This window comes from Poecilia mexicana, unplaced genomic scaffold (assembly GCF_051168715.1).
Source record: "Poecilia mexicana isolate PSO_F unplaced genomic scaffold, ASM5116871v1 scaffold_2, whole genome shotgun sequence".
NCBI classification, from domain to species: Eukaryota; Metazoa; Chordata; class Actinopteri; order Cyprinodontiformes; family Poeciliidae; genus Poecilia; species Poecilia mexicana.
This window is the reverse complement of record NW_028263371.1, coordinates 37,199,373-37,219,758: the sequence shown is the minus strand read 5'-3', so window position 1 is coordinate 37,219,758 and position 20,386 is coordinate 37,199,373. Positions and strand designations below refer to the sequence as shown.

Genomic DNA, 20,386 nt, shown 5'->3' with positions numbered 1-20,386 from the left:
AGAGAAAAAAAAAACAAAAAAAAACAGAAAGTGCTCACTGATGCAAAAGCACACAGCACCAGTCATCCACTAAAACCTTCTGCATGTTTACACCAGCAACTGGCACATTTCTTTTTTTTTGTATATTTTGTATCAGTTGTAAAGTGATAAAAAAGGGAGTTGCTGAATAGCTGCCTTTGTCTTTAATCAGCCTGGTTGAGGAGGACGAAGGATAAGGGTTCAGGAGACTGACATTTTCTTTTCTTTTTGAATATATTTTCATTTTTGCCTAGCAGTTTACTTTCTCGTTTAGAACATTTGAACACACACACACACACAGACCCCCCCCCCCCCACACACACACACACACACCCCTCCCCCCCCCACACACACACGTTTGTTTTGCTATCTTTGTGGGGACTTTCCATTGACTTCAATTCATTTCTACAGCCTAAACCTTACCTTTACCCTTTTCCTAACCCTACCCATCACATACCTAACCCTAACCCTAACCCTAACCAAAACTCAATTCATACCTTAGCCCTAACTCTGACCCCTGACCCAAAAACAGGGTTTCCCCACAACGTAGTATATGTCAGGAAAATCGTCCCCACAAGGTATTACAAACAAACGCACACACACACACACAAAAAAAACCCAAGAACGGGGGGCGGAAAAGCACTTTCATCTACATATCATTTAGCATTCCCTTGCAACGTAATCCCTGTATGTCACTCTCACTTTCCCATGCCCCCCGTCTGAGTAAATATCCTCCTCGGTTCTGACCTCGCTCGAAATTTCACTGCTAGACACAAAACTGCAGCGCGGCTAATGTCGTCTGATGCGGACTGTCTGGGTGCCGCTGTAATTGTGGTTGTTTAAGAAGCGCTGATGACAGCAGACAAGTGGGTGCTTGTGGGCGTGCATTCAGAGACCAGCTGCTTTATATCTTCGGCTCTCATCATGTATATTTTTGCACTGGAGACTTTAAATAACACTCCAGCAACCGGTAGAGTGCCTGAGAAGGAAGAACTTTATTTATATTTATTAAAAAAAATAAATAAATAACAGGAAAAGTATTAGCTAAGTATATTCGCTTATTGACAGAAGCTAATACTCTGTTTAGGCACCTTTTTGAATTATTTTTGAGATTCTAACATTTTTTTTTTGGTGTCTTTCAACATGTCACATTTCAGTGTGGTAAACTTCTCTTGCTCTGTCTAACGAAGGTTTTCCAAATTTATAAGTTCGTGAGGACATCTCTTGTCTACATCCCTTTAAAGTGACCCTATAGACAGGTCAGATTTAGTTCTGGACTCTGGTTCTTTCTAAAAGTCCAATTTCCCTCCAATGAAGCCGTGAGAAACGGCACCTTGCAGGATTTCACTTAAATCTGACTCATGTAAGTGTTAAAAGTTTCATCCATCTTGACAAAAATCCCACTTCCACCCTTAAAAAGAAAACCCCACAGCATGAAGCTGCCACTGCCATGTTCTCCTGTGAGCATGGTGTTCTTTAAATATGCTTTTTTTTTTTTTTTTTGGAATAGTGACACCATTGCTGATTTTATTCAGATTTTGATGGATGTCTTCACTGTAATATTTTCCTGACTTATATATTTGTACAATCAGATCATTTTTATCCTTTGTAATCTCTCAAAAAACTACGGCTTTACATAAAAGACGCACATAAGCAAAACGTAAAAAAATCTCGGATCTCGGAAAGCTCAGAAATTAGATGACCCTAATTTCTGATTGATTAGATTCCCAATAAGTGATGATGACTGATTGATCTAATTGAATCAAAAGGTACAAAGTGTTAAAACATGAGCAATGTAATAAAGATTGAATACTCTGATGCGGAGAGACTTGCTACACCTTTTTGACTTCTGCATTTTTCACAACCACAATTACATATCTTTGTAGAATTAATGGTGAGAAAAGCTATAAAACAGTTTATAATGGCCTAGCTTCTTTTATGTCTCAAAAACCTGGCATTTTAACAGGACTCTGTGCGCTTTTGGGATTTATCTGTGCGCTTTTGGGATTTATTGTATGTGATGGGGCTGTGAGAGCTTTGGTAAACTGGGCTTCGGACCAGCAGGCACCAGGCCAGATAGAGAGTCTGCCGTGTATCAAAGAAATTTGACCTGTTAATGCTCAAAAAAAAAAAAAAAGGAAAGAGGGGGAAAAAACAGAAGAGGCATATTAGATATTTTATTTTTCATTAGAGTCCTCATCCCATAGATTTGCATCAAATAAAATGCATTATGACATCACCTTTTATTGAAGTGCAGGCCTTTCGAAGGGGATTTCAAACTAACTCAGTTGGGCAAAGTGCATTATGTTCAGAGTGATGAAAACACAGATTTAAAACTTTAAACATTTTGGACGCCCTGAAGAGTAAAGAGAACAACTTTACGACCTCTGGGCCGCTTTCATAAATAAACCGGTGGCCAGAATGACCTGATGATGTTATATTTGAGAACACACTCACAGCGTGGTTAGAGGATTTCTGTCTCGTTTAAATGACTGGTAAGCATAAAAACGGTTTGATGAATTCTTATATTTTCAAAGAAAAAATGTATGATCTCGTGCTAAAACACTTTTATATTGTTTTGACCAAAACCTTTGGCCTTTGGTTTCGTCCTGCGGAGCAACTAAAACTAATATGTCGTTTGTTCCTGTGGTTTCTTGGTCTCTCTGTCTGCAGGTTTAGAACTTCAAGGGTGTTTTCTTCTATTGTCTTTATCCTCTCCTCTATCCTCTCCTTCGTCTTTCCCTTTTAACTTTTTTTCCCACTTCTCCTCCTCTCTTTGTTCTCTTTTTCAATTTCTGTTCTGCGTCCAGTGCGTTTAAAATAAACCTAAGCCAATTTCAGATTAAGTTTTCAGAAAGATAATATATGGAAACCGCTACATGAACACTTCAGAAATCACAAAAACCAAATGTGTGTTCATGACTCCCTCTGAGAAGCATTGAGATTTTGGCTCAGCAAACAAATTAACTTTTTTTCTTCAATATCCATCCCACTTCTTTACCTGCGCATACTGCTGTAATCACAGGTAAAAGTCTCCTTTAATTTTGATTTTTTTTTTACTCTTATTTAAGGCACAAATTTACAACCAAACATTTGAACATCTCAGTTGCATTGTTGAAAATGTTTCCTGCAGAATCAAATGGGCTTCGGCTGCACACAGACTCCGTCCACGCTGTCTGAAGTAAAGATGGTGGAGCAGAACGAAGATAAAAAAAAAAAAAAAAACTCTTGCACAAATCCGATAAATAAACAGCAAAATATAAGAAGGAGCCAAGAGCGGAACAAAGGGAGAGACAAAGAGAGACAAAGGGTGACAGAGTGCTGTCTCTTCAGCTCTGTGCTTTTGCAACAAGACATAATGTAATCTCTCCTTGAGACGGAAAGATTTTTATAACCTGTGCAGGCTGGGCCTTGAGCAGGAGAAGAGACTAGCTGAGTGAAGGCTGTTTATCCCACAGTGTCCTTGATATAAACATGTGAAAAATCTCTCCTTCCCCCTCCCCCTTCTCTCAGCTAAATCAATACAAAGACATTTGGCCTCTGAACAATGTTACAGTGCTACAGCAAAAGTTTTTCATCTTGTCTGCATTCATAACTGTGTCCTTCAAAGCAACAGAGCAAGAGACACTGAAGTTGTACTTAATGCTCTTTCATGAAAGTAGAAATGTGCTCAATGGCAAAGAAAACCTTCTATGGAGAGCCTTGCGTGACAGAACGAGGATGGGTCTGACGTGGCCCGCTCGGCACGGGAAGACAGGACATCTGCTCCAAACTTTAGCGTTTGCTTGCAGATACCTTCGCTGCTTCCCGAACTCCTCCACAAACCCTTTCTGTTTCACCTCGTCCTCCTCCTCTCAGACCTGTAATCCCTCTTAGCAGCAATTAAGATAAAACTTTAATTTATCTGCTTCACCCTAACTCGTCTTCCTGCGTCTCCTTCCTCCTTCCTCCAACCCGGCTCCTCTTCATCCTCCTTCGGCGACAGAGGCAAGCGGAGCACTGAGTCATGACATCATAATTCACAAGCTCCAGTTTTCACGGTTAAATCAATATCACCGTGTCCGAGTCAAGGATGGGGGCCGGCCTTCACAGCTCAGCTCTTCCTACTTCTTTCTCATAGAAAATCATATAAATTGTCCCTTAAATAATTATTCCTTCATATCTACGGGTCTATGTTTTGTTTTTTTTGTTTTTTTTACTGGTTCCAGTCTGATAAACAGGACTGCACAGAGATGCACCAAATTGAGAACAGTGGATGATTTCCAATCAGCTTTTTATTTCTGTGAAGATTATGAAATGCTATATATTAATTTTTCAATATAAATTCCAATTAATTGTTCAACTTATTTTTGTAGATCTTACCTTTATGAAGCTAAACATTTTACAGCATTGAGTTGCACAATTAGCATGGCTAAGGAGTGCCTCCATGTCGAAAAGGTAGATTTTTGTCTCTCAGAGAGACAGATGTTGAATGCTCAAAAAGAAAGAACAGAGCAAGTTTGCTGTGCTCTGCTCAACCTTCTTGTCTTCTAAAGTCAGCTCCAGTTCAGTTTGTCCTTCATCGGTTTGACAAAGCGTCCCTAAGGGCTTTGTCCCTAAGGAGCCAACAAACTGAGGTCCAGTGGCAGGCAGAGTCAGAACCAGCTGAAGTCGAGCTCTTCCCTGTCCCAGAACTTTCTATCTTACTCTAAGCATGAATTGTGTTAAGAAGATGTTAAAGGCCTATTTATACTCAATGTTAAATATAAAGACTCAATGGTAAATATATCAATGGTGGATATTTTTGCTTGCAACTGCAAATCCAAACAGAGCAGTACCGCTGGTAATTGTGGGGGGCGCTGTGGCGCAGTAAAGCTCATGTCAAAGAAGTAGATGAAGGCAACGTCAAGAACCTATAGTTGTGTTTAACTGCCACAGAGGCTAGTCAGTCTACTGCGGCGCCTACTCTAGTCTTCATGTTTGTGCTTTCTGAGAATATTAAGAGATTTTTTCCACCATTGCTTATTTGCTGTTGTCTGAACTTTTCCTCTGGAAAGTTAGAACCACCTTCCCTACCAACCATGCCAACTAGTAAACACACAGAAAGCATGACAGCAGCGACGCTCAACAAGTTTAGAAACCAGGTGGACATATTTATGTGTGTGACCCTTGACCTCTTCAGATGATTCTAGTGAATGTGTGCATACATTTGCATTATGATGGTAAACAACAATTAAATGTAAGAAGGGCTGTTATAACTTTATGCACACGCTCTATAAAATAAAAATGAGTTAATCTGAAAGAGAAAAAAAAAAAAAATATATATATATATATATATATATATATACACACACACATACATACATACATACATACATACATACATAAAGATTAGCAGAGTCAGTCACACCAAACCTTTAGGAAATGGGACATAAATTTTGTGTCAGTGAGAAAGGAAACAAGTTCCAGTTGCCAAAATTATATTTTTGACTTTAACCTAATTGATAGTAACACTGCGTTTATAATATTGATCAACTATTGAAAAGTTTTTTCAGATGGAGTATTGTGTCTAAACAAATAAACATAGCCAATTTCGGTCAAATTAAATACATGTTTTAACTCATGGATAAACAACTGTAACTGTAATGGGATTGTAACTTTTACAGCAATGTATAATTTTTGATAATTTCACACTGGAAGCAATTTGAAACTAAATTATTATCCCTTCTAAGTCAGAGGATGTTTGCAATAATTTACAAAATGTATAATATGCACGAGTGATTGAAAATAAATGTTATTTGCAAAGGAAAGCATATCTACTATGCATGTAAGCATAGTAGATACTAGTTACTCCAGGTTAAAAAGTAAAGTTAACAGTTGGAGGAATTTAAAATGAATGAAAGAAAATGCTGGGAGTTGTCAGATAGTTTGATCACACAACCTCATACAGCTAAAGAATACAGACATTTTTGCCATAATTGCTCCAGTGTCGTAATACAGTAGAAACAACAGGGTTAAAATATGGTCCAGAAAAACCTGTAAGTCGTGAACAAGGTTCCTGTTGCTTTAGTCACAACATCCACACTGAACAGCGTTATTACATGGCAGGACTTCAGAGTGATAAGTTCACTGACTGGATAAAAGAGTGGATTTTTTTTTATTTTCTGACCTGTCAGGTGGAGTCAATTTGAAAATCATAAAACTCCATACGTCTGTTGATTTCTGGTGCATCTCTAGTTACTCAAGATTTTTTTCATCCCCAATTCAATTAAAAAATGAAAGCCAAGCTGTGACAGAAAGGCTGAGACTTTGAGGTCACATTTTGTGTTTCGTGAACTTTTCTTTCCTTGACCTTTGAGCAGAGAGGTACAATTACATTTGTAAAAAGTAATTAATTAATTAATTAATTTATTTCACACACATACACATACACACACACGCACACACACCCCCACACACACAAAATGCTTTTTATTTTTGCTTTTTTTTTTCCATTTCTGACTAGGCTGTATCTGTAGAGAGAGAGAGAGAGAGAGAGAGAGAGAGAGAGAGGGAAAAGAGGAGGTGGGGAGAGAGGAGGTGCATAAGCCGGTGGAGGTGGAAATATGCAGCAAGTCTGAGCAATCTCTCAAAGTGCGGGGACAGACGGGAGCTAATATAAACAGACTGCCCTTCACTCGGGGCTATCAGGGGGTAAGGAAGCAGTTACCTCTGTCACTGACCCCCGGCGCTTCAAAGAGGCAGCTCCGGCCCATGTAGAGCGGCCAGCGGTCATGGCCACGCTGGAGGGCTGTCGCTGTCGGAGTGCCAGCACCCGAAACAACAGCAGCATTCTCTACAGCATTCTGAAGAGCGATAGCCTTGTGACCGCCGAGGAGCCACAACAACACCAACAGCAGCATTCCCAACATCAAACCCTGCAGCATCTACTCCTCAAGGGCTCCTCCTCCTCCTCCTCATCCTCCTCCTCCTCTTTTTCCTCCTCCGGGCCGGGCTCGCTGCAGGAACTCCGGCAGCAGGCGTGCTCCTGCGGATCGACGCGCCGCCGGGGCGTGCTGCGCTCCCCGCAGGTGACGTGCAAAGCCGCGTCGGCGGTGCTGGTGAAGACGCTGCGCTTCGTGAAAAACGTCCCCTGCTTCCGCCAGTTGCCGGAGGACGACCAGCTGATGCTGATCCGGAGCGGCTGGGCCCCGCTGCTGGTGCTAGGGCTTGCGCAGGACCGGGTGGACTTTGAGACGACGGAGACCGTGGAGCCCAGCATGCTGCAGCGCATCCTCACAGGTGTGCCGGACCGGCAGAGCGAGATCCTGGCCGGTCAGACCAGGGTGGCAGTCGGGGTGTCCGTGGTGGACATCGAGGCGATCAAAGCCTTCCTGAAGAAGTGCTGGAGTGTGGATATCAGCACGAAGGAGTACGCGTATCTCAAGGGAACTGTGCTCTTTAATCCAGGTAAAAATCGGAGGTTTTAATCAGTGTGCATGGAGTAAAATCTGCAAAACAGACCGTAACAGTATAAGAAAGCTGATTCGGTCGATCGGAACACTGATGAGATTGACCCGGAGTGGTCTGCGTTTGAAAAAACTAAACTTTCCTCTCTTCTTCTCGCAGATCTAGAAGGTCTGCGATGCCTCCACTACATCCAGGCGCTGCGCCGAGAGGCGCACCAGGCTCTCAACGAGCACGTCCGGCTGATCCACCGCGACGACTCGATGCGCTTTGCCAAGCTGCTCATCGCCCTGTCCATGCTGCGGGCCATCAGCCCGCTGGTGGTCGCACAGCTCTTCTTCAGACCCGTAATCGGGGCGGTGAACATAGAGGAGGTTCTCATGGAGATGTTCTACGGAAAGTAGGTCACAGAGCAAGGATGAATCCAGACTAAAAAAAAACAAACAAAAAAAAAAGAAGAAGAAGAAAAAAATGCTCTCAACTTGTATTGTGTGGTTGGTGAAGCTGATATGGACTGGTAACAACGCATAACAACTGAATGACTGGGAACTGACCTGTGTCAAGAAAGAAAGCGTGTGTGTGTGTGTGTGTGTGTGTGTGTGTGTGTGTGTGTGTGTGTGTGTGTGTGTGTGTGTGAGAATGATAGCGACAGAGAATGTTGATGCGGAGAGATGTCATTACAAAGGAAACTTAAAGCAGCTGCTGGAATTCATAACTTATTTGTTTTTATATATATATATAAAAAACTATTTTTCTAAAATAATAAAAAAAATACATTACCACATTACCTTGTGTGTGTTTGTGTGACTTTCTGGTCTCTCAAGACTGACACACTTTCAGCTGGAGAAAGTGTGTCAGGAAATCTTTTGCAGGAGATAACATAAGATGGTAGGTTTGTAGTAGTTAGAAATATAACATCACACTGAACAATCAGATCACAGTGTTTCATGTCAGCTTCAGGTCACAGCAGAGACTGATGAACGCCTGCCACTGTCACATCACCTGCAGATTAGCTGAGCTGTGGACCAGAAAACATTTTGGGTGAAATGTCAAGTTAGGCCACCAGAGGGCGAAAGTGCACCAGGCGCATTTCGGTTCCCATGCGACGGATTGGTGACAATGTTGAAGCACCAGCAGCACTTGTGGAAAAAGAAAAATTATTTTGACAGATGAGTCTAGTCTTTAGCTATCCAGATTACAGAGCAAAGGAGATTTTCCTCATAAACTTTAAAGAACATTAAAAGAAGGAAATTTCATACGTCAAGGAAATGGTTTGGAGATGTTTTATAAGACATCATCAGTCCATCATACATCAGAGGATGCTTGAGAAAACTATCAATAACAAAAATGAAGCTGAAGGATAACTGGACCCCCTCCCACCCCACAAAACAATGATGTAAAACCTACCAGTAAGTCCACCATAGATTTGCTGAGAATTAAGAAAAAATGGAAAGTCCTGATTCCCCAGGCTTCAAAAACGAGGTTGAGAAAGTCAAGACGTCTATATATCAAGGTTTTTTTTTGTTTTTGTTAAAGAACTGAATATTTAATGGATGTTGTACATTTTTCAGACTGTATGTTTTAGGGAGTATATAAAGAGAAAATTAGGTATGGAAAAGCTTCGAAATCTTCTCAAAGTTTAAGGACCTTTACACTGTTCAACCTAATAAAAAAAACAACAACCCAAAAAACAATAGCAAATCTAATAAAAGTTATGATTTACTGGAATGAAGCATTAAATGTAAAAAGAAAATAAAAATGTACCAATCTTTCTGACTTTATCAGTAGAGTATTATTATTGTTTTGCCTCTCACGGTGAATAAAGTGAGACATAAAATCTGTTTAAATAAATATATGTTTTTTTCATTTTAGCACACAATAGTTCATTTGAGTTGGGTTAATCTTACACTGAAGAAAGTGGAAAGAGAAGCACAGACTCCTCAGATCAGACGTTTGAGCAATTCTCGTCTCGCTCCTGCTACAGCAACTAAAAGAGAAAGAAGCGAGAAGTAGAGCAAAAAACAAACAGATGTCAGGCACCTTCTGCGGTCGACACAAAGTTAAAGATTTTTTTTATTTGGGTCAGGGAACCAACGAACCATAAAATAGCGTCATCTCTCCAGGTTGACCTGAAGAGAGAAATCATTTCCATCGGTTTCAGCTCAATAGCAGCAGTAGTTTGTTGGACTGCATGTATGCGTTTCATCTCGCAGTGTATCTATTTGTACGTATATACACTCATATCTAAAAGTGTCCAGTCTAAAGTGGTTTTACAATGAACCTATTTTGACACAAGTTAAAAACTACTGTTGAATTTTTATAGGCAAGTATAATATCTAATGCATATGGACAGATCCATCAACATGACGGGGGCAGTTTTCATTTTCGAGTGGTGGGGTAGAATTTTAATGAGTTTAGACTTTTTCCACGTTTCAAACATAACATTGAGCTCTTATATTGTAGTAGTAGTTACATCTCTGTTGATTTCATATGATGACATAACATCCTGGAGATTGTTTTGTTCTTTGCTCCTGACTGATATCTTTATACAACTTGATCTTTTTTTTTGATCATTTGCAACTTTTCTAGAAATTGAGGCATTTGGCTGAAAGATGCAAATAATCGGACACAATGAAAATTTAACTGGAAAAAGTGATCTTTGTTATAGATTTGATTCACATGTGTTTGATGGCAGATGAGAAATCAAGAAGAATTTAATTAAAAGTAGCTTGAGCAAAGTCTTAGTGTATGGGTTTTGCACACTTATGCAACAAGATTATTGCATCCTTATTTTACATCCCCCCCCCAACAGATATTTGTTTGTTTGGTTGGATTGAGCAGGAGGTTTGTGTTTGTTTTTAAATATTAAATATGTGAAATTATCTGTCAATGTCATATTTTTTTGCATGGCAGATAGTTCAGCAGGAATATGTAAACTTTAGAAATGCACCGTATACTGATCTGGGAACAATCTGAAGGCGTTTCATTTGGAAGTCTGGCAGAAATCATGTCCCCCTGTTATAGACATTTACTGATTTTTGTTTTCCTACAGAAACTTCCAGGCTTCGCAAAATAGTTGATTTAACAAAACAACATAAAAATATAATCGCCTGCCATGGCTGCATTTTGTCTTTGTGTTTCTGCTGCTGTGTTTCTGCGACTGCAGTCCAGTTTTCGAAGCATCCATCAGAACTGCAGGAGCTTTGTCCTTGTGTGTGTGTGTGTGTGTGTTTTATTCCTTCTCACAGAGGAGTGCGCTCAATCAAAACTGAATGCAACCTTCAAAGGAAGGAAGGTGATGTCAGTGATAAACTGGGATTTAAGTTCTGTTTGAAGTTCATGCAAACAACTCTCACGTACGTCCTGGTGGTCTGACAAGGCATAGCAGGATAAAAGAGATGAGGAAAAAAAACAAAAGACCAAGAGATTCATAAACTGGCAACACACACACACGCACATACACACACAGTCAGACACACCGACATTTACGCATATGCCACTGTCTGCTTTGCTTTGATTATGTTCTTGTTCATATCTATCTTCTTTGCATATTCGTTCTCAATGGGCCCTATTTTATCAGCAATTAAGTTCTTAATTGCTCTGGGTAATAAAGAGTCTATTAATCCTGTGATGGCTAATAAAGCTCCAGATGTCTGGCAGGAAGCGGTGAACTGGCAACAGCCACCACCCTGTCTTGCTCTTGACAATATTTGCCTGTGTACAGGTATCCTACATCTATAGAAATGCTTATTTCTAGACTTTTAGCATGGCAGATATGTTTGTGCATTTCCACTGCTCAGTCTTGCCTTAACTGACAAACTCTACCTTCAACCCAGTTTCCTTATCTGTGTATTTTACTCTGTTTTCCTCTTTTTTTCTTTCCTCTGACCCAGTTATTTTTTCTTTCCGTTTTCTCCTGGGGTTGCCAGATATCAGTGGATCCGTTCTCAGCTCCTCTTTGAGCTTTCAAATACAAACGCTTGTAATTAGTGTTTACTCCCAGGAGATGGCAGTGTTTGGCAGCGCTTACTCATCAGCTGTGAGCAGACGACGCCATAATGTTTCGAATTAGACCTTTAAGACAAAATCTTTCTTCCATCAGCACATTTCCTCTTTGTGTTTGGACACTAAAGCTGCGATGAGAGGGGTAATGGATATTTAAAGGTACCAACACACAACAGAACATAAACAAAACCTTGACCCCGTTATTCCAACCTTGGGATTTTGTCATCGTTATGTGATAATTGCACAACTTCACAAGGTTCCGTCATTAACACTGGACACGTAAATTTAAAAGTGATTAAAGGGACAGCGTTGTTATTTTTCAAGCTTGCTATTCGAGTCAGTGTTTATGCCAAACACAATGCCCATCCAAAGCAAAATTAGTGATAGTAATGTCTCCAGTTTTGAGGTAACATTTGATGATTTGTCCAGTGAAGAGAAATCTATGATAATGTGTAGAAGAGAGTACATTGGTGACTTAAATAACCAGCACCCTACTCAGAGATTTAAAAGCGCTCTGTGGTGAGTCCAATCTCCACAATGACAAAAAACAGCTTTTAAAATAAAAATGTTTGGCAGTAATCTGGTAGATATAGTAAGATCTACTTCATTTCGGTCGTGCATCTCAAACTGTGCGATTCCAAGTTGTTTTCTAACATCAAAAAGTAATTCTGCTTATGTTCTACAATAATAGGAACTCATGATCTGCTTTTGTAGACAACACAATCACCGATATTTAGTCATTGTGTTTTAGAGGGGTGTTTTTTATTTTTGTTAAAACTAGTGACATAAAAGTACTTTCAAAGAAATACAGATTGTGGTTTATGTTTTATACTTTCAAAAATTTTAAGCTTTCTGCCTCTAACATATAATGACTCTTGTCCTTTAACATACAACAAAATGCAAACATTTGGGACTCTGCCGTTGGTGTGCATTGTATTTTAACAATCCATCGTAATTTAAAATAAATATGTGGTAATGACGGCTCTCCGTTTCCTCATTCTGAGTCTTTTGTGGTCATTTGGAAACTTTCCTGCTGCACTTTTTGCTTCTCTTTGGTCATTTAACACAGCCTTTTGTAACTGTTAATGTTTGCACTTGTCTGAAATGTATTAGCGCTTTCATTCTTAGACACTGAAATTCGATTTTGTCCTTGTCTGGGTAAATGGACTGCATTTACATAGAGCATTTTTCTAATCTTTCCAACCACTCAAACGGCTTTTACAGAGTCAGTCACCCTTTCACAGTCTCAAGCACAAAAACGTCCATAAACTGATGCACAGAATAAGTATGTAGCCTATGGTTCGATGTATTGCCCAAGGACAATATGCATCAAAGGGAAGAGGGAAGTGAACTTACCCTCCTGATTGTCAGATATTCACTCCACCTTTTCTTTTTATTGGAACAGTTTGAAGTTGCACGACTGTGTCCCTGATATATTTATGGCAGTTTTGTTAGTCATGCCTATTTTTCATAATCTTATGTCTCCTTAGGAACATGGTGCTCATTGGTTGTTTTGAGTACTGTATTTCTGCTACAACTTTTTGTTGTGATCATTAATCATCCTCTTATGTCATGTATAGTTTTCTATCTCATTTCTTTTCTTTAACAGCAATATAATTTCTACTTCTAAACTTTGAAATTTTATCTGTTTTTGCTCTGACTGGTGGGTACAGCAGGATATTTTAGATTTCTTGCCGTTATTTACATGTCTTTTATATGAAGGGGATTTTGTCTCGTCAGGGAACCAAATAGCACAAATGGGGAAAAAAAAAAAAGATTCAAACCTGTCAGGAGAGCAGGTCAGGCATTACAGTGACCTTGAACCAAACTGCAGTAGAGCAGATCAAAAACTAGTTTGGAGAGATATAATTCAATTATGTTTTATGAGGGATTTCCAGATCAGGATTTACTTCTTTTTTTTTTTTTAATCGATAAAAATTCAAGTCACGCCTGATGCTCTGCGTTACAACTCCACAAAGGTGCAGTAAAATAATCCACTAGATTTCATCAGCATTACATGGTTCAGGTTAAAATTGTGTTCATGTCTCACTTAAACCACTCACTGTTGAGGTTTAGGATGCTCTAGTATCTCCAGCTTGTCTTGATAGTGAAAGATATTTTGTCCCAGAAGGAGTTTTTGCAGGACACTCTTACTATGTTGCTTCAACAAAGAGTTAAGGAAAGCTATTACAATGTTCTGTAAACATCGTCACAAATGTGTGATATATCTACATCTTTGTAGCTTCGTCACTTGCTTCTAAAGACGTCCGACTCGATTAAGCTCCTGCTTTTCCTCTGATGACAAATGTTTTCAGCTAGCTTAATGCTAAGCTAATGTTTTAACTCTGTTTTTATCCAACATTGATAACTTGCCTTGTAAAATTATTTTGTTTGGTTTCAGGGAATTGTGTGTGAACATAACATTGGGAAAAATTTTCCGCACTATAAGGTGCACCTAAGAACCTTGAATTTCCTCAAAAGCCGACAGTTCGCCTTATAATCCGGTGAGCCTTATATATGGACCAATATTGAGCCACAACAGGTCAACAACGGTAAGCAGCAGCCGACTTCATTTTCGCCCGAAGAAGAAGAAGCGCGCGGTGCATGCTGGGATAGTTGTCAGAACGCTGGTTTGTTAATAAAGTTTCACTGACCTATCTACCTACCGACCGTCTAGAATCAGGTCGTCTGCAGGTCATTTAGCGCCACGTTCTCCACGAACATGCTGTGCGCGAACTGAGAAAGGTGACCATCGTCCGACCACGCCCCGGCCCAGTCGCGGAAGGCTCTCCTCGCCGACCGGAGTTGGACGGTTTTGTTGATATTCCCTTTAGTGCAGCTCCATCTAGTGGATGCATAATGTCACTCCAACCTCTATTGCAGCGTCTATTCTATGTGCCTTATAATGCGGTGCTCCTTGTATATGAAAAAAAGTTTTAAAATAGGCCATTCATTGAAGGTGCGCCTTATAGTGCGGAAAATATGGTAAGACTTAACATTTTTCTAGAGCCAGCGTTAGCATGTTGTGACGATTCTGTAATTTAACTTGTAGCATATCTCAGTGCAGTTACAATTAATAGTGTAAAGAATAGTGTTTTTCTGCTTCATAAATGTTTCTTAAAGAATTTTCTTCATGTGACTAATGTGTTGGCTGCTCTCTGAACATCTCTCCTTCCTCCGCAGCAGAGAGCATGTCACATAACACACAAAGATGGGGAGCAACAGCAAATACAGCCTCTCACAATAAAGCCTGAATAACTAAATATCAGATGGTTCTGGTCATGATATCCCTGATTTTAATGCATCTCATCGTAGCTTAGGAACATATCAGCACAGAGACCATTTTGTTTTTCTACAAGCTGCAGTTTTGAAAAAGCCTTTTTTGTCCTTGCCTCACATGTATAGACCTTATGTTTGGTTTGTATATTGAGTTGGATGCGTCAATCGCCAAGTGATCAGTTGAAGGCACAGATGTGAAATGACAAATCCATGTGGCACATTTTCCTGCAGCCTCACTCATTTAAATGCAGCTATGCTCGCAGCAAGTGAAAGCAAGTTATAGGAAAAACGTTTACGCCGTCTGTGAGGTTTGTAAAATGGGGTATTATAGGCGTTATGAATTATTGGCAACAATTAGCTAAAGCTGAACACAAAAGGAAACCATCCAAAGGAAATCAATGCTTTTAATGTGCAGTGAGAAAGTAAGGGCAACTGATAATGATTGTGTTTCTATAAAGATAGACATTTCTTTCCAAGTGAAAATTGTGTTTATATATTTATATAAATATCTATATTATATATAGAATACATATCTATTTGCTATGCATACTTAAAAATCACACCTTCAAATATATTTAAAAAGTCTTTCAAAACACACCTGGTTTCTTTTTCCTCTCATTAAAACGTGAACTATCTCTATGAACCAAATAAACCTGAATTTTTCCAAGATGGCAATAAAACGATGCATCAAAAACGAAAACATTTGGAAATGTTTTTTTCTTTTTTTTTTTTTTTCTCGTTTCTTTAGAACCCGGAGTAGTAAGAGGGCGTATTCGTCGGGTGGGATTCAAGAACACCGGCCTCATCTCTCGGCGAGTCGGAAACCACTTTCACAAGAGTACAAAACCAACAGAACGCTGAGACGTCGATCCCCTTTCTACATGGAAGATGGTGAAATGCAAATAAGTATGACCTCTCAAGCAAACTCTTTTCTGTTATAAAAATAGAATTCTTTTCTTCTTTTTTTTTTAAAATAATCTACAGATTTTCTTTTTAAGGTGAGGCATATCTCTATCAGTCTAAAACAGCCAGGCTGTTTGTTTCCATAGAAAAAAAAAAAAGAAAAAAGAAAAAAAACCCCGCCGAAGCGTCAGAAAGAGATCTGCCAGTCTGTCGGTCTGATTGGAGGGGACCGGCGCTTCTCTCCGACCTCTTCCGTCATCTGTGCCCCACGCGGCCGGATGTTTCTAGCCAGCTCCTCAGTCTTTTTGCATATTCTATGATTTTTTTTTTTTTTTTCCCCAAAGGAGTTCTGTTTTAAAATAGATACACCTTGTACAGGCAAACAAAAAAACAGGTTTCAGCTCTTCACATCTCCTGAAGATGTCCAGGTCTTTCAAAAAGTTTTTTTTTTCCCCCTTTCATAAAAAAAAGTTTGCTTAAACTACAGAATGATTCAAAAACAAACAAACAAACAAGATAAAACAAATAGAAAGAACACAACAGCGCAAGTACATGACATACTGGCTTTCCAATCAAGCGTGTTAAAGTAAGATATAAAAAAAAAACAACTGAAAAGAGTAAAAAATATACAACTTTGTGTAACATTTTTAAAGCAAAGTCCTACAGTAGAGAAGGCAACAGACATGATTGAATTAAACAGACTAAAGAACAAAACAGGAAAACACTGATGCTACTAATAAAATGCAAATATATGTACAGACCCTGTTTTCCTTTTGTTTTTGTTTGTATGTATGCACATTTGTTTTTGTGAGGATGTTGGAATTGTGTTTTGTCTTCCTTAAAGCGGAGTTCCTGCACATTATTTGTCCGTTTAGAAAAAAAAAAAAAAAAAACTTTTTTTTTTTATGTTTTCTTTAGTTCCACATAGAAAATAAAATCGCTCGTTAGAAGAGACCGGTCCTCTTCAAACACGGGGGGGGGGGGGGGGGGGACCGTCCCCCTCACAACCTCCTGCGTTTCCCCATCAAGCGGCGAGGCACGGACCCGAACAGATCCGACTTCTCCTTTTGGTTCTCGTCGTCTCCGACCCTGACCTCGGTTCTTCCCGAGGCCGACGTCGAGACCGCTCGTCACTACCAGATGACACTGGAGATGCTGGTTTCTCTCGGCAGCAGCGGGAGCATGGCGTTGTTGGCGTGAGCCTCTTCCAGGCTGTGCTCTCGGCTCTTCCCCGGAGGCCTCTGCCCGTTCAGCAGTGTCAACGGGATGTTGCAGTAGGTGTGCTGGTTCCCCAGAGTCGAGAGAGCTGGCAGGGTGCCCCCTGGGGGTATGTCGTACTCGTAGCTGCGGTAGTAGTGTTTCTGCCTCATGGTGGTGTGGTAGGTGTTGTGGAACGAGGAGCGCAGCTCGGGATGGGCGGTGGCCATGGCCGTGGAAGTGGCCGCCGCCATGGAGATGGCCGAGACGGTCTGCAGCTCCCCGAAGGGACCCTGCTCGCTGACGTCCAGCGCCGGCTCGTGCGTGAGCATGGGCTCCGTGCGCCTGAAGGGCATCTCGTACTGCAGCTGCTTCCAGAACTTTGAGTTGAGCTTGTTGCTTTTGGGGCCCCGCCACTTGATGACGGTGAGGGTTTTGATGGTGTGTTTGAGGGCCTCCACCTCCTGGTAGTTCATGATGCCGCGCAGCTCGGCGCACTCGATCAGGATGACTTTGATCTTGCCGCTCACCAGCATGTTGCGCAGTCGAGTCTCCAGCTCGAAGATGCTCCAGCCTCGCCGCACCACGTAGTTGGGCGTCATGACTATAATGAGGCGCTTGCTCTGGTCTACGCAACGCGCAACGTCCTCTATGTATGCTGCATGGAACAAGAGGGAAAGGCGAGTGAGAGCAGAAATTTCAAAGAAAAGAAAAGATGCTTTAAGAGTTCATCCTTTCAAATCTAGAGTCCAGAACCGCAGAACTTAGTGATGGGTGAACATACAACAAAGACGAGACGATGACAGCTGACCTGTTTTGCCTGTTCAGTCTAATTTAATCTTTACTCTAATTCCTACTATTAGACTGACAAACAAGCAACACACATGAATCTCCAAAACACTTTTTCAAAAAGATTTTCTTATGGTGCAAAAGTTAAGTTTTTATCTCATCCACAAAGGCTTAAAATTATACAGACTGGCTCAAATATATATATTATATAAAAAACCCTCCACTTATATTTGGTTAATGAACCTTTTCAAATTGCACCCTGATCACTCACTTTTTGAAACTATTAATGAGCTTATAGCACAATTGTGGTTGAACTTTTCATCAATCTTCTTGATAGAATCGGTTGTTTATGTTATCTGGTTTGTTTTTCTGGCACAGGCCGAGCTTTTAGGCATATAAAGCCCATAACATTTAATTCAGGATGAGGTGTGGGCTTTTGACAGATTATTTGAAAACCCGAATGTAAGCCTGCCTTATCAATGAAATCAGAAACAGAGACTGGAAAAGTCAAGATGGGTTTCAAAGTTAAGAAAACTAAATTATCTGTAAAATCCTTGAGGATTATTGTCACCTCAAACATGAGTTGTTTTAGGTAAAACGGACAAACCACCTTGTTTAGTGGGACGAATCGTGTACCACTAATTCCCTTTTAATACACATTCAACACATACCAAGGATTATTTTTGAAGAACATCTGGTGGTCAAAATTCTGCCAAAATATGCCGTCCTAACCCCAATTTGGAAACCACATATCTCATTTTATATCAATAGTATGTGCCATATTCAAATAAAAAAAAAATCAATGTGACAGCTTTGACAAAAACAATTAAATATGTTCAGGCAGTGAGAGCTTGAACATTAAAGCGTGATGCTGTAAGGCTGCTCCACTGCCTGGTTCAAAGTAGATCAGGAAGAACTACATCCACACACAAACCAACAGGTAGACGGTCGAGACTTGGGCACGACTGGACGATGATCCACAACATCCATCAACACTGGCTTTGAAATGAATACGGTAGTTTGGATGGCTCAGACTGCAAACCATTTGAAAATTAGCAGAACACAATTAAAAATCAGGCCTGTGCCCATGAACAGCACATAAAACAGTCATTGAGAGTTATATCAGAGCTTTTAAAGGTTACAAAAATATGCAGCTAATTAATGTGCCACAAGATGCTTAAAAAGTCTAAGGATTTTTGGATATCCACTGACATGGGTGCATGTTTATATTTGAGAGTGTCTGTATAATGTTGACCCTGAGTGGGCAAGAAGAAAACAAATGAGAAATAAAAGTTTGCACTAAATACTGTCGCTAAAGGTAAATTAACTCCACCCTGAAAATGTGTTTCAGTTGAAGCTGAAATGAGAGTAATGTAAACGTGAAAAAGGGGACGAATCCAGCAGTAGATGCTTTCAGTCTTTAAGGAATGATCTCTCAAAATTAAGACATTTTCTCTGAAAGTTTATTTCAGTTTTCCTGGCAGAAATGTTTAGGCTCAGGCACATTAAGGTGCAGAGTCTGACAGGAGACGCCTATAATATTTATAGATTTAGATTTCAACTAGGTCTGTGCAGGACTTCAGCTGAGTTTCAGTGAATATTCTTCCAGTTTCCTGTACGACTTCTGACTCCTCTCTCAGATGCCGCTGCTGAAAAATATCCCGACACCTCCGGCACGCTCGTCAGCAGGGATGGTGTCGAATATTTCATTCACAACTCATTAAAAACGGACAGATTATTTCCTTTTTCTTTTTTTGTTTTCCGTTTAGGTTTTCTAATTGGCTGATCACATGTGAGAGCTGCACAGACGTTCTGCAGTAAAGCCGGTTCTGTCACTACATTTCTCCTTCGTTTCTCTTTTCCAAAGTTTGGCTCGTTGGTTAATGGTCTGAACGAGGCCCATCGGCCCCGTCTGCTCAGTTTGACTGGTCAGACAAATGTAGAGGAGCCCTCGGCCGTTTCTAAAGGTCTTTTATGTTACCAGGAGTGAGGCTTTCGGGCATTTTAAACGACATTATCCTGCCTAAAGGTTTTGTCTTGGACATAATTCTGCCTCCCGAGCCTAATGGAACTTCTCTCCATCTAATGGCTTAGTTTTCACTCTCAGAATCTCATTTAGCTGCCAGAGTTTGTTTTAGAAACCTGACTTCCATCTAGTTATGTGCGCTAAACTCGGCTTGGCTCATGTGAGCTTTAATTGAAGACGTGAGATGCAAAAGGTTCAGAGCTGAATACTGGTGCAAATTAGATGTTTTATTTGAAACAAACTGAGGAAGGACTGATTTTTGGATTTTGATTTGTAACGAGTGCATCTCCGTTAATCAGCATATAAACAAAAAGTTTATTTTTTTTCAGTAATTCAATTCAACAAGTAAAACTCATATAGTACTGTTTATTTATTAGTCTTATATTTTAAATCTGTTTTTTATGTAGTTTTATTTAATGATTGTATTTCACGGCTAATAAAAACGTAAAATTCAGCTTCTGCCCACGTTCCTTCGAGAGCAGCTCGTCTCTCACCTTCCTCTCGACGGTATTTGACAGATTCTTCACGCGGTTCAGGTCGGGAAAATTTGTCGGCCAATCAAGCACAGAGCTATGGTAATAAAACCAAGTATTGGTACTTTTGGCGGTGTGGGCAGGTGCCAAGTCCTGCTGGAAAATGAAATCACCTTCTCCCATAAAGCTTGTCAGCAGAGGGGAGGCACACGGCGCTCTAAAACTGCCTAACAGATGGCTGCTCTGATAAAGGACATAGTTCCACAAATCA

The 20,386-nt window shown here is 40.2% G+C and overlaps 2 protein-coding genes across 2 annotated transcripts in view; one reads left to right on the top strand and one right to left on the bottom strand.

Annotated features, from left to right (window-relative positions):
• Nucleotides 1-6,414: 6,414 nt before the first annotated feature.
• Nucleotides 6,415-8,227, top strand: nr0b1 (nuclear receptor subfamily 0, group B, member 1). Its single transcript, XM_014988286.2, has 2 exons — nucleotides 6,415-7,446; nucleotides 7,606-8,227. Exons 1-2 carry the CDS (start codon nucleotides 6,771-6,773, stop codon nucleotides 7,845-7,847), a joined length of 918 nt encoding a protein of 305 aa, XP_014843772.2. The 5' UTR covers nucleotides 6,415-6,770; the 3' UTR covers nucleotides 7,848-8,227.
• Nucleotides 8,228-15,113: 6,886 nt separating this feature from the next.
• Nucleotides 15,114-20,386, bottom strand: part of il1rapl1a (interleukin 1 receptor accessory protein-like 1a) — a 202,842-nt gene continuing 197,569 nt past the window's right edge. The window contains exon 13 of the mRNA XM_088015492.1: nucleotides 15,114-17,485. Coding sequence (XP_087871618.1) covers nucleotides 16,764-17,485 — 722 coding nt within the window. The 3' untranslated portion in view covers nucleotides 15,114-16,763. The remainder of the gene's footprint in view (nucleotides 17,486-20,386) is intronic.